The sequence below is a fragment of the Mustelus asterias genome, chromosome 4 (genome assembly GCF_964213995.1).
Source record: "Mustelus asterias chromosome 4, sMusAst1.hap1.1, whole genome shotgun sequence".
NCBI lineage: Eukaryota > Metazoa > Chordata > Chondrichthyes > Carcharhiniformes > Triakidae > Mustelus > Mustelus asterias.
The window spans coordinates 2,573,783-2,587,814 of record NC_135804.1 but is presented as its reverse complement, the minus strand read 5'-3'; the positions used below and the strand labels follow the sequence as shown (position 1 = coordinate 2,587,814).

The window sequence follows — 14,032 nt, the reverse complement described above, 5'->3', positions numbered from 1 at the left end:
TGTTACTCCCTACCCCGTCAATCTCATCCTCTGTTACTCCCTACCCCGTCAATCTCATCCTCTGTTACTCCCTACCCCGTCACTCTCATCCTCTGTTACTCCCTACCCCGTCAATCTCATCCTGTTACTTTGCTACATTGTATCCTTGGCAATGCAGCTCACGCGCTTTCGCGCCCTACTGTGCGCGTGCGGGTTGGGATTGGAGCGGCGCATGCGCGGCCGATGTGTTGGGGGCCGGAATGGGGGAGGGAGGTGCGGCAGCCGCGCATGCGCGGCCGATGTGTTGGGGGCCGGAATGGGGGAGGGAGGTGCGGCAGCCGCGCATGCGCGGCGGGGCACCGAGGGAAGATGGCGGCGGGCGCGGACCCGCTGGAGGAGCTGCTCCTGTCAGAGGTGGATGAGAAGGCGGTCAGCGACCTGGTGGGCTCGCTGGAGTCGCAGCTGGCTGGCCGGGCAGCTGGGGCAGTCCCGCAGGGAGAGGGGAGGCCCGGCCCGGTGGGCGGCAGCGTCCACGCCGCTGGAGTGCGGCGAGCCGGCAGGATGGCGCCATCGCCGCCCAGGGAGAAAGCGGCGGCTCCGGCCCCCGGCTTCGGGCAGGAGGCAGCCGCTGGGCCCGGCCTCAGTCAGCCGGCAGCCCCCGGCGGCCAGCTGCCGCCAACTCCCGCCAACAGCTTGCCTTCCTCGGAGCCCTCAGCGGCCGGAGCCCGGGTTTCAGCTGCTGCCACCCCGGGGACCGGCCGCCTCTCTCAGTCCTGCCGGCCGCCGCCTCCTTCTTCCCCCTCGCCCGGCCTCAGCCCTGCACCATCTCTGAGCACCACTCACCCGGGGGCTAGTGTGTCTCCCCTGGGCCTGGTGACAGCAAGCGAGCCCCCGGTGTTGAACCATCTCTCCGCACCTCGCAAGTCTCCTCGACCCCCGCCTCAAGTTGTCAATGGAGTGGTCACAAACTGCATCTCCCCTGGTATAACTGCTGCTTTGCACCTCTCCACTGGAACCCCCTCCTGTAACCATCTCCCCACCTCCGGGGGTGCCAGCAGTTGTGGCTCCAGTGCCCTGACTGTGCCCACTGCCACCAACATCAACTCACCTTGTAACTCATCTCAGAAGGTTTCCCTTAACCCTCAGTTGGTCTCTGTGTCTCAAGCCAGCATCCTAATGGATAGTACCAACACCCCTACCATCACCCTGCAAAGACCTCCGATGCACACTGTAATTGCCAGCAATGTTATGGGCACCACACTGTCACAGAATGGGCATTCCAATGTGAATACACCTGGACTGCTGCAAGGCGGGGAAAGGACAGGCAGCCATCAAAGTGCAACAGTGACACAATTGGCTAATCAGATTGCTGCTGTTAGTAGTCCAATTTCCAACCCCACATCCACCAATACAAACTCCACATCACAGACAAAGATTGTTCTGCACACTCAATCTCAGCCTGTTACACTCAGTCTGTTGAACAACCAAGCTGCTACTGTCACTATGACCAACGCCTCAAGCAATCAGCTACAGTGTACAGTTACCAACTCTCTGCCTGTAGCCAGCATCCCGGTCAGCATCAATGCTGTGGCAAAGTCTACAGTCAACATGATCGCACAGCCCCATGTCGGAATCACAAAAGTCGTCACATCTGCCCCCGGTATCATCCATGCATCAGCCACTCAATCACAGCCTCCTCATCCTGGGATAGGTCCATCCCACCGTATTGTCACCCCACAGCTTATCATCCGCCCACAACAACAACCAACAGTGCAGCTTGCTTCTGGGTTCACCATCCCACCAGGTGAGTGCTGTTGAAAGCACAGGACCAATGAATATTAATTGAGTACACTGAGTGAGGATGTCACAGAATACTTGTGCAAATCAAGTTATTTTGATAATTGCTGTATTCTCTGTATTTTAGCTACTAGCCGCATGAGTAGTTGTATTACTGGTTAAGTAAATATAAAAAGTGTATACGCTGTTTCTGGGCAAGTGACTTCAATACTCATTCACATCAATAACTTGCATTTTATCGTGTGTTTAACTTTGTAAGACATGGGCTGTGTACTTGCACCTTTTTGTGCACTTTTTGTTAAACTTTTAAGAGGTTTTTGATGGTTTAGTGCTTGGTTACCGAACTGTTGTTGACGTTTCATAAATATACACAGAAGGAATAAACTTCAGAGTTTACTACCAAACTTCATGCATGTGACTAAGTGACGTTATGTCTCGTTTGCAATTTCTTTGGAGAACATGTATGATCTGTCTACATGCAGGGTTTCTGCAAAATGTTCAAGTAATAAGATCTGAGTGTGCAATATTCTAATGTTTAGTATCCCATTTGATTCTGGCTGTTTGGACATGAGGAAAAATACAAGTGAGGCCCACAACACTACTCAACTTCGATGCGCCCAATCCCAAAGGAGAGAACCATGCAGGCATGACTTTTTTCGCAGGATCTTATTAAGGCTTGGAGCTTGGCTTCCTCCAGGAGGAGCCCTTCTCTGTCAGGCTGTCTCTCTGCTGGTAAAGCCATTACTCAGTAATGAACACCTCCAGGTGGTTGGCTGGTGGAGCACAGGGCCCAGATCACAATGCTAACCACAGTCGGGAATGTGCTGGATGTTGCCAGCAGCAGTGACACATCCTGGCCCCCTGTTTGCTCTATGGCCAAAGTGATTTGAGCATTGAAGAAGATACTTTGTCCTGACTCCTGGTGCATAAAGTGTGGAGGAATCCTGTTTGAGCTTAGCCCGATTCCAGTTGATTTTCTATGGTCCGAAATCCCTCCCTCAGAAATCCACACACCACAACTTGAACCGTCTCTTCGATATTCCCTCTGTCTTTCCATTTTGTGGGAAGAGTTCCTCACTAGGCTGTTAGGACAGTCTCCTCTCCTTTTCCTTCCTGTCTTGTCCAACTGCTGGTATTCTGTCGTCTTCCACTGATCCAACTTCAGTGCGTTGATCTACTTTCCCATGTGTTCTGTCATCAGGACCTATTTGCCCCAGGTGCTCCATATCCATCCAATAGAGATCTCTATGCAGGACTCCTTCCCAGCACCAATGTGGACCTGAGATGGGGAGATTTGTACAGAGCAGTTGTTTTCTGTAGATTGAGCATTTTTCTGGTCTCCAAAGCCACATTTCTGTGGTCAAGAAGAGCTTGTAGTTCGTGTGTGTAAAGTGCGAAGGGTTACTCTCCTTTAGCACTCTGAAAGGGTTGCTTCTCTACTTTTGTCTGTACCTTTTGTCCCTTGCTGCTCATGTACTAGTTCTTGGCGTGAGTCATGTAAGTTGGATGACCACCTCATGTCCTAGACATTGCTCATGGGGGTGTTGGTCTGGCTACTTTTCTTCTGCAACATTGCCATTACCCAGGTCCACTTGGGAGGGAGTATGTTGTGTCTGCCGATATCTTTGAGACTTCTTGGGACCAGTGGACACTGCAGGGCGTTGTAGCCCTGGTCACTATAATTAGTGTGATATTTCCTGCTGCTTATTCAGCATTGCTTTGTTTTATTATATTGGTGTCATACAAGGACATTTGCCATATTGATTTAATGTTTTGTTTGGTGGCACATGGCTAACTCGGTGTCCCCATGTAGATCAAACAAAAAAGGCAGATTAAGCGAATGACTGATAAATAAGGAATGGCCCAGTCAAACCGAAAATGCTTGTGGATTATGTGCAATAATACTTCGGGTAGAACAGTCAATAAAGTCATTTTAGTCCCAGATGACCATAGGCTGCACCCCTCTTTTGAGGGGGAGAACTGATTGGAGGTGATTTAATCTGGGGATCACCACATCTCAGGCCGGGTGCAAGGCCGAGAAGGTGGCGCCTTCATGAATAACCTCAGCCGTTACGGGAATTGAACCCACACTGTTGGCATCGCTCTATGTCACTAACCAGCTGTCCAAGCAACTGAACTAAACTGACCCCAGGGTTGTTAATAAGGATAACGTCTGTAAAGTCCGCTTGTTGTAGAGTTTGGACGTTCTGTGTCTGTTTGGAACCGGGTCAGCAATTGAAGAAAACCTGTCTTGGCGATCCTACTTGTCCTGGACTTGTGCCGCCCACAGGTCAACTGTGGTCTCCCAGATTACCTGGATCCACAACAGTTCACCTATCGCCATAACAGGTCCAAAGCGGATGTCATTTCCCTAGCCATACTCTTAACCCTGGGCAATAAGGACACTCGGGTCAACCTCCTAGTTATTGACTACAGCTCAGCCTCCAACTCCATAATCCCAACAAAACTCATCTTCAAACTCCTAGGGCTCAGCTCCTCCCTCTGTGACTGGATCCTAGACTTTATAACCCGCAGACCACAATCTCTAAGGATAGGTGACGCCACCTCCATGATTATCCTCAACATCAGTGCCCTGCAAGACCGTGTCCTCAGCCCCTTGCTATACTCCTTATACATGTATGACTGTGTGGCCAAATTCCCCTCCAACTCTATTTTCAAGCTTGTTGATGACGCCACTGTAGTGGGTCAGATCTCAAACCATGACGAGATGGAGTACAGGAAAGAGAGAGAATCAGATGAAATGGTGCGATGACAATCTCGCCCTTAATATCAGTAACAGTAAGAAGTCTCCCAACACCAGGTTAAAGTTCAACAGGTTTCTTTGGAATCATGAGCTTTCGAAGCGCTGCTCCTTCATCAAGTGAGTAGAGAGTTGGGCTCACAAACACGGTATATATAGGCAAAGACACAATTGCAAGATAATGGTTGGAATGCGAGTCTTTACAGGTAATCAAGTCTTTACAGGTGCAGACAATGCGAGTGGAGAGAGGGATAATCACAGGTTAATGAGGTGTGAATTGTCTTCAGCCAGGACAGTTAGTGAGATTTTGCAAGCCCAGGCAAGTCGTGGGGGTTACAGATAGTGTGACATGAACCCAAGATCCTGGTTGAGACCGTCCTCGTGTGCGGGACTTGGTTATGAGCTTCTGCTCGGTGATTTTGCTTTGTCGTGTTTCTTGAAGGCCGCCTTGGAGAACGCTTACCCGAAGATTGGAGGCTGAATGCCCGTGACTGCTGAAGTGCTCCCCCACAGGAAGGGAACACTCCAACACTGATTGTCACGCAGTGTCTGTTCATCTGTTGTCGTAGCGTCTGCATAGTCTTGCCGATGTTCCACACCTCGGGACATCCTTTCCTGCAGCGTATGAGGTAGACAACGTTGGCCGAGTCACATGAGTATGTACTGTGTACCTTGTGGATGGTGTTCTCACGTGTGATGGTGGTCGATGATCCAGCACATCGTGCAGAGGTTGCTGTGGCAGGGTTGTGTGGTGTCGTGATCACTGTTCTCCTGAAGGCTGGGTAGTTTGCTGCGAGCAATGGTCTGTTTGAGGTTGTGCGGTTGTTTGAAGGCAAGTAATGGGGGTGTGGGGATGGCCTTATTGAGATGTTCGTCTTCATCGATGACATGTTGAAGGCGCCGAAGACGATGTCGTTTTAATGTCAGTAAAATTAAGGAGATAGTCACTGACTTCAGGAAACGTAGTGGAGGACATGCCCCTGTCTACATCAAAGGTGATGAAGTAGAGATGGTCAAGAGCTTCATGTTTCTAGGTGTTCAGATCACCAAAAACCTGTCCTGGTCCTGCCACGCCAATGCTATGGTTAAGAAAGCCCACCAATGCCTCTACTTTCTCGGAAGGCTAAAGAAATTTGATATGTTCACTGCGACTCTCTCCAGTTTTTACAGATGCGCCATCGGAAGCATCCTTTCCGGAAGCATCACAGCTTGATATGGCTCCTGCTCTGATTAAGACCGCAAGAAACTACAAAGAGTTGTCAACGTCGCCCAGTCCATCACACAAACCAGCCTCCCATCCATTAACACTGTCTACACTTCCTGCTGCCTCCGAAAAGCAGCCAACATAATCATGGACCCCACATACCCTGGACATACTCCCTTCCACCTTCTTCCATCGGGAAAAAGTTGCAAAAAAGTCTGAGGACATGTACCAACCGACTCAAGAACAACTTCTTCCCTGCTGACTTTTGAATGGTCCTATCACATGTTAAGTTGACCTTTCTCTGCACCCTAGCTTTGACTGCAACACTGTATTCCGCACCCTAGCCTTTCCTTCTCCCCTATATACTCTATAAATAGTTTTTTTGTCTGTATAACGCGCAAGAAACAATATTTTTCGCAGTATCACAATACATGTGACAAATCAAATCACTGCAGGAGATTCTCCCATCTGCTTGTCTCTTTGCATGCCAAGGATATTCACTGACATGGTAGTCATTGTTGTAATGTAGGAAATACAACAGGCAGTTTGCGCAGAGCAAGATCTGACAAACAGCCATAAGAGAATGACGAGATGTCAGTTGAAGGATAACTAATGGCCAGGTGATGTGGAAAATTCCTCTGGTCAGCTTCAAGATAGTGCCATGAAATACTTGATATCTGCTAAGCGGGCTGACAGGGTCTCAGTTTGACATCTCAACTGAAAGATGTCTCTTATCAGTACTGTACTGGGAGTGTCAGCTGAGATTTTCTGCTCAAATTTCTGGATTGGGATTGATCTAAGTATCTCTGCCTCTGTGATCCACTGAGCCAGACTGCAGGCTGTTACACCCTGTGCACTGTCGAAAGCGGACAATCTACAGTTGGTCATATGTTAGCTAACATTGATGCTGACAATTAATCCTTGATCGAGCCAGGTAAATGCACCATCAGTGAGGCAGGTCAGGAAAGTTAGTTTCCATTGCTGGCTTGAGCTGAGGCAGTGGTGGGAAAACATTTTATGCAGCTTGCTGTTTACTTGGAGATTGTCCTGTTTGCTGAATATGTTTACTGTTTTGGCATAAATAGAGTTGAAATGGGAATGTATAGTTTAGATGTTGCTGGGACGAGTTCCACTGGAACAGAGAAGTTAAGGAGATTTCAGTAGAGTTCTGATAGTGTGAGTAGGGAAAGACTATTTCCTTGTTGATGTATCAGTGATGAAGGTTAAATTACAAATTGTCACTCAAAGGAGAGTGATATGGAGAAATCTTCCTACACAACAGTGTTGGAGCATGAAATACATTGTCATCTGGAGTAGTTAAGCAGACTTCATTGCATTTTATACTGGAAATTCTTATGAAGTCGAGGAATGATGCAGGGCTGTCGGGGTGGGTGGTGGGGGGGGGGGGGGGTGGAGGGATTGATTTAAGGTTGCTCTAGCAAAGAGGTGGCACAGACATGATGGGCAATATGCCCCCCAAAGTGTTTTCTTCCATGGTTCCTATGAAACAATCTCAATGTTACTGGCCTGGGAAAGGGTCAGTTTCTCGTCCCTATCCATGAGAGGACAGAACTGTTCTTGGTTTGAATCCCCCTGTGAGTGGATAGCCTGCTGATCTGTGCCTTGCACAGCAGAAGATCTATCACTTTGTTGAGGTGTTGGAGGGCTCCTGCTTACTGTATGTGGAGACGGTATATATCTCACTTTAATGATAGCTCGGCAGTGTTGTCAGCATAGTTCCTGTTGGTGGCAAAAACTGAATTAAAAAAAAAGTCCCCCCACATTTCATATATCTGAGAACCAGAATGATAACATCCTGTAATCAATTTCACAATTCTGGTGACAGTTACAAACTGCATGAAGTGCACTCCTTCGTTATACATGGTCAAAACATAGTGGAAACGTAGCGTCTGAGTAACGGAAACACCTTCATGTATCTGTGCTCTCAGGATTGTAATGGATGTGTTTTGCTTTATGCCAAGTTCAGTTTGTAATTCCGTTGAGTGAAACTTCAGTTTCGAGAAACATTCCATACAAAGACTAATGGCAGGAAGTTAAAATCTGAAATGTAATCTCATTAAAGCTTGTAAGAGCAATTTCTGAACCACTTGAATCCTGTGAACTGTTTTTTGCTGTTTGCATTGTATGTATTTATTGCAAAAATGGTTTCTCGGGTTCATGTTTGGAAATGAGACAAATTGCAGATGGAAACAGAACGAACAATCGGTGTCAGCTTGATTCAGTGGCAGTCACCTTACCTCTGAGTCAGAAGGTTTAGGATTGAAGCCCCACTCCAAGATTGAGAATGTAATCTAGGCTGAAATGCCAAGCAGTATGGATGTACACCAGTGGGCTGTCATGTTTGCTGACAAAACAACTCGTTGGCTGTGAAGCATAGTGGGATTGTGAGTATGCAATGTTTGTTTTACTTTAGTTTCACTAAAGCTGATCTAACACCAAATTGTATTAAAATACAACATGGTATTTCTAAAGTTGAGGGTCACAGGCCTGCATGAGTTGAGAATTCAAGCCATTGGTTCATGTTGACGAGAGGTATATTCTGGTTAGCTGCTTTTCATGGACAAACAGTGGCTGCATATTTCATAGAATCTCTACAGTGCAGAAGGAGGCCATTCAGCCCATTGAGTCTGCACCGACCACAATCCCACCCAGGCCCTATTCCCATAACTCCAAGCATTTACCATAGCTAGTACCCCTGACACTAAGGGGCAATTTAGCATAGCCAATCCACCTAACCCGCACATCTTTGGACTGTGGGAGGAAACCGGAGCACCCAGAGGAAACCCACGCAGACACGGGGAGAATGTGCAAACTCCACACAGACAGCGACTTGAGGCCGGAATTTGAGCCCAGGACCCTGGCGCTGCAGTGCTAACCCCTGTGCCACCGTGCCGTCCCCATTTCTTATCCACCTTTCTTCTATGAGATGGTTTGGAAGCGATACTGATTAATGTGATTGATGATTTATAATCCATCACTATTGGAGTCTATTCTGTTTCTGTTTTGCTGGTAGCTGCATCCCTTTTTATGTTTGTTAACGTTTACTCCTCTTCCCTTTACCCCTTCTGTCTTTTCTAAGCCTGTTACATGCTGCAATATTTCATTCCCAGTCCTGATTTTTTTGTCTCTGTCGCAATCCCTGCAATGCCTGGTTCTTCCCAAGGCAATTCCCTCCTCTTTTTTTGTTGCAGGCACTGTGCATTGCTGAATGGATATTTTAATTGCTTTAAATAGGATTTCGTCTCACTAGGTGTAGTTATTTTTTTAGAATCCTATTTTAAAAAAAACAATTTATACACTATGCCCACAGATAGCAATGATCTTCCATAATTATCTTCAACACCAGTGCTCCGCAAGGCTGTGTCCTCAGCCCCTTACTGTACTCCTTAAACACCTCTGACTGTGTGGTCAAATTCCCTCCAACTTGATTTTCAAGTTTGCTGATGACACCACCGTAGTGGGTGCGATCTCGAACAATGACGAGACAGAGTACAGAAATGAGATCGAGAATCTGGTGAACTGGTGGCAGCAACAATAATCTCTCCCTCAATGTCAACAAAACGAAGTAGATAGTCATCAACTTCAGGAAGCGCAGTGGAGGACATGCCCCTGTCTACATCAATGGATATGAAGTAGAAAATGGTTGCGAGTCCAGATCACCAACAACCTGTCCTGTTCCCTCGTGCCGACACAATAGTTAAGAAAGCCCAACAACGTCTCTACTTTCTCAGGAGACTAAGGAAATTTGACATGTCAGCTACAAGTCTCACCAACTTCTACAGATGCACCATAGAAAGTATTCTTTCTGGTTGTACCACAGCTTGGTATAGCTCCTCTTCTGTCCAAAACCACAATAAACTACAAAGCGTCGTGAACAAAGCCCAGTCCATCAATCAAACCAGCCTCCCATCCATTGACACTGTCTACACTTCCTGCTGCCTCAGCAAAGCAGCCAGCATAATCAAGGACCCCACGCATCCCGGACATTCTCTCTTCCATACAGAAAAAGATACAAAAGTCTGAGGACACGTATCAGCCGACTCGAGAACAGCTTCCTCCCTGCTGCCACCAGAGTTTTGAATGGACCTACCTCGCATTAAGTTGATCTTTCTCTACACCGTAGCTATGACTGTAACATTGCATTCTGCACTCTCTCTTTCCCGATGTACATTTATGTTTTGTATCACGAGCAAGAAACAATACTTTTCATATGTGGCAATAAATCAAAACTATTCTGTTTTGGTGTTGTTGGTTCAGGGATGAATCTTGGGTGTAACAACATCTTTTACGGGCAGTCACAGTCTCAGTTTTAAGATCGTTCCTGAAATAATTGCAGTTACGACAATGCAACACTTTCTCTTTATTGTATTGAAGCAACAGTCTAGATTTCCTGCTCACGCATCCAGAATAACTTCTGACTTGGACAAGGTTTCCTAATGTAGCTGACAGTATATTTAACCCTCTGTGTGCTCACGCATATGTGTGAAGAAGGTTGGGTTGCCTTAAAGGCTATCTCCTTAACTGTCCTCTTCCCTCTCCTGTTATTATTCTGCACTGGTGTCCTCTGCTGAAATTCTCTGGCCCATCTTTCACAAATTCCAGTTTTATGCATCATCTAAAATAGCAAGTTACTCTGATGTGTAAATAAAGCTGTGTCACCTTGTGCGGAACCTGAAGGTGCAGCCTTTGCTTGAAGCTGGTCAACTCAAAACTAATCTGGATTTACCTTATTCCAATGAGTGTGTGGTCAGCCTGTGGAACAGGCTCCCGAGGGAGCTGGTGCAATTAGATGGTGATTTATTCAAATGTAAATGAGTGAGCATTCTTGTAAAAATTATTTTACAATATTTTGAGAACACGTGCCAAGCCTGACACACTTGGGGGAAATGGGTGACTTTGGATTTAAGGTTCCCAAAGCTCTCCTCCCACTGTGGGGATTTTCCTCACTTCCTGTCTACATCTGTTTTGGCCAAAATGGTAGAGATTTTTTACTCAAGAACAAAGAACAATACAGCACAGGAACAGGCCCTTCGGCCCTCCAAGCCCGTGCCGCTCCCTGGTCCAAACTAGACCATTCTTTTGTATCCCTCCATTCCCACTCCGTTCAATAATGGTTAATTGTGTAACTGTTGGGAAGTGCGACTCTTTTCTCATTTTTCCACTCCACGTTGGTGTCAAATCCTCCAGGATTGGGGACAGCGTGAATTAGATGAGGAGTAAGGAGCCTCAGAACAGAGCTGCTGCTGAACCAGTGTGACATGACCCATTTATATATGTTAGTCTTCGTGTCAGCTGTGACTCAGTGGGTGACATTCTCACCTCTGAGTTAGGACGTTATAGGTTCAAGTCTCACTGCAGAGATTTGAGTCTATAATCTTTCCTCACTGGTGTACTATTGAGAGAGTACTACCTGGGGAGATACTGTTTTATGGATAAGATGTTATAGCGCGATTCTGTTCATCACAAGTGAATGGGAAAGACCCCACTATTTGGGAAGCAGCAAGGGAGTTCTCCCTTGCCACAATTTGCTCCTCAACCAACGTTATTAAAAGGAAGGTTATCCTCGCTTTGTCACCTTGCTGACAATGACCCTGCTAAGTGCAAAGTGGCTGTGACATTTCCTGCATGACAGCAGTCATTTCAAAAAGTATTCTGTCAGTTGTTAAGTGCTTTGGGAAATCCATGAAGACATGAAAGATGCACTTTCAGTCCATGTCTTGTACATTCTTCGCTTCCTCCATTTCCTTTTCTTTACTTCCTCAAGTGATTTGTCATTAAAGCAACTGGGCTCAAAGACATGCCTTGTGAATATGATTGTAGTATTCTAAATTTCTGAAGGTCTCATTGGCTGCTTTGCACTTGTTTTCAAATTTCTGCAGCAGCGTTAAGAACATTGGGTTTGTTGCTTTGTTATTGATTGCATTTTTAAGTTTTTCCTTTCCCTTCATATAATTAATTACATGATCACATTGGTTGCCTGTTCTCCAACTCAGCGTAAGTCAGTTGAAATCCCTGTGTCCCTCAAACTAACAGTGCTGTGCGGTTAAAAGCTTGGACATATTGGGCAATAGACTGTTTTGAGCTGGTGCTTTGCTGCTGCTGCCTTTCTGCATGTGAGATTGTCAACATTCTGAGTTTCTACTGTACTGCAAGAATAAAAGAGTGTCTCAGTTCTCAGTAATGACATTCTCGCTCCAGCTGTAACACCTGTTGAGAGTGCCACAGCAGAGGGGGAAGTGTGCACCATTTCCAGTTTGTTGCTTTGCAGTTGGCAGCTGTTGACAAGATCACAGCCAACTTTCAAACTATAAGTCTTTACAGTTGGCAGGGTTCCTGGTGCAAGCATTGAGGGGATAAAGTTGTCTTTTTCTTTTGGCTGTCTGCCACGCTCTCTTGTATTATTTCATCCTCCTAGATTCCTAATATTATTGATGACGTTTGGGGCCAGGCCAGCTTTTGTCATGGATGTAGCTGTCTTTTCTCAGACTTTGCTTTCAGGGTTGTAGTTGTGATTGAGGACAGATCGCAATAATTCTAAAATACTCTTTAAACTTTTGAAACAAAAGTTCAAAGTTGTCTTCCCCTTCTCACCTGGTTATGTGTGCAGATGATGGTTTGCACGCAGAATAACCTCAGTGCCAAGCTCAGAGGCTACTTTTCGTATAAGAACATAAGAAATAGGAGCAGGAGTAGGCCATCTAGCCCCTTGAGCCTGCCCCGCCATTCAATAAGATCATGGCTGATCTGAAGTGGATCAGTTCCACTTACCCGCCTGATGCCTATAACCCCTAATTCCCTTACCGATCAGGAATCCATCTATCCGTGATTTAAACATATTCAACGAGGTAGCCTCCACCACTTCAGTGGGCAGGGAATTCCAGAGATTCACCACCTTCTGAGAGAAGTTCCTCCTCAACTCTGTCCTAAACTGACCCCCCTTTATTTTGAAGCTGTGCCCTCTAGTTCTAGCTTCCTTTCTAAGTAGAAAGAATCTCCACCTCTACCCAACCAGCCCCTTCATTATCTTATATGCCTCTATAAGATCACCCCTTAGCCTTCTAAACTCCAACGAGTACAAACCCAATCTGCTCAGTCTCTCCTCATAATCAACACCCCTCATCTCTGGTATCAACCTGGTGAACCACCTCTGCACTCCCTCCAAGGCCAATATATCCTTCCGCAAATAAGGGGACCAATACTGCACACAGTATTCCAGCTGCGGCCTCACCAATGCCCTGTACAGATGCAGCAAGACATCTCTGCTTTTATATTCTATCCCCCTTGCGATATAGGCCAACATCCCATTTGCCTTCTTGATCACCTGTTGCACCTGCAGACTGGGTTTTTGCGTCTCATGCACAAGGACCCCCAGGTCCCTCTGCACAGCAGCATGTTGTAATTTTTTTCCCTTTAGATAATCCAATTTGCTATTATTTCCTCCAAAGTGAATAACCTCGCATTTGTCAACGTTATACTCCATCTGCCAGATCATCGCCCACTCACTCAGCCTGTCCAAATCTCTCTGCAGACCTTCTACACCCTCCTCTATTGGAGACTGAACAATGAATGATGGTGACAAAAACTTAGCTGAGATCTGCCCTTGCCCAACAGTTAATCTTGCGCCACTTTCCAACTGATGTAGAAAATCATTGAATAGCCGTCTTCTGAAGGAGCTCTGGCAGTCTTCCCATCCCCACCAGGCTTCTGCTGTCTACATTTCCACTCTACACTTCTGGTCCTTAATGTATTCTGTTTCAGACAATTCCATTCTATCTTCATTGGCTTCTTCCATATTGTCCCCTGAAACTCCCAATGACCAATAAAAGTTGTGAAATCAAAATTTCAGCAGTTGTTATCTAGGATGTGTGAAGTTATTTGTTGTCCATTTGAGCTGTGATAAACAGGTAGCAATACAGCGGAAAATGTGCTCGTCATAAATTTGCATGGAGTCTGGCAAGTGTCTTTACGATATACTGGGGTATATGTGGTTAGTCTAACATTGGGGTACAGCACTCTGTTATAGATTTGTCACTGTATAGCTCTGGGGACGGTACTGGTGAATACTTCTCTGTCACTGTTTAATGGGGTACAGTATTAGGGGTTATAAGCCTGTCACTATTACACTGAGCTCCAGAAATGGTAGATACAGCTCCCACTGGCTGACATGTACAATAATGATGGATATATCTCTGTAAATAAGATTGGGGTGCAAGTCTGTCATTGTATAAGATTAGCCTACTGTGTTAGTGGATACAGGTCTGAGTGTTTTT

General features: G+C 46.3%; 1 protein-coding gene across 2 annotated transcripts in view; it reads left to right on the top strand.

The window, feature by feature from the left end:
• The first annotated feature begins 340 nt into the window (after positions 1 to 340).
• LOC144492463 (transcription initiation factor TFIID subunit 4) overlaps positions 341 to 14,032 on the top strand; it is a 310,284-nt gene continuing 296,592 nt past the window's right edge. For both annotated transcript variants that reach the window (XM_078210514.1, XM_078210515.1), the window contains exon 1: positions 341 to 1,783. In XM_078210514.1, coding sequence (XP_078066640.1) covers positions 349 to 1,783 — 1,435 coding nt within the window. In that variant the 5' untranslated portion in view covers positions 341 to 348. The remainder of the gene's footprint in view (positions 1,784 to 14,032) is intronic.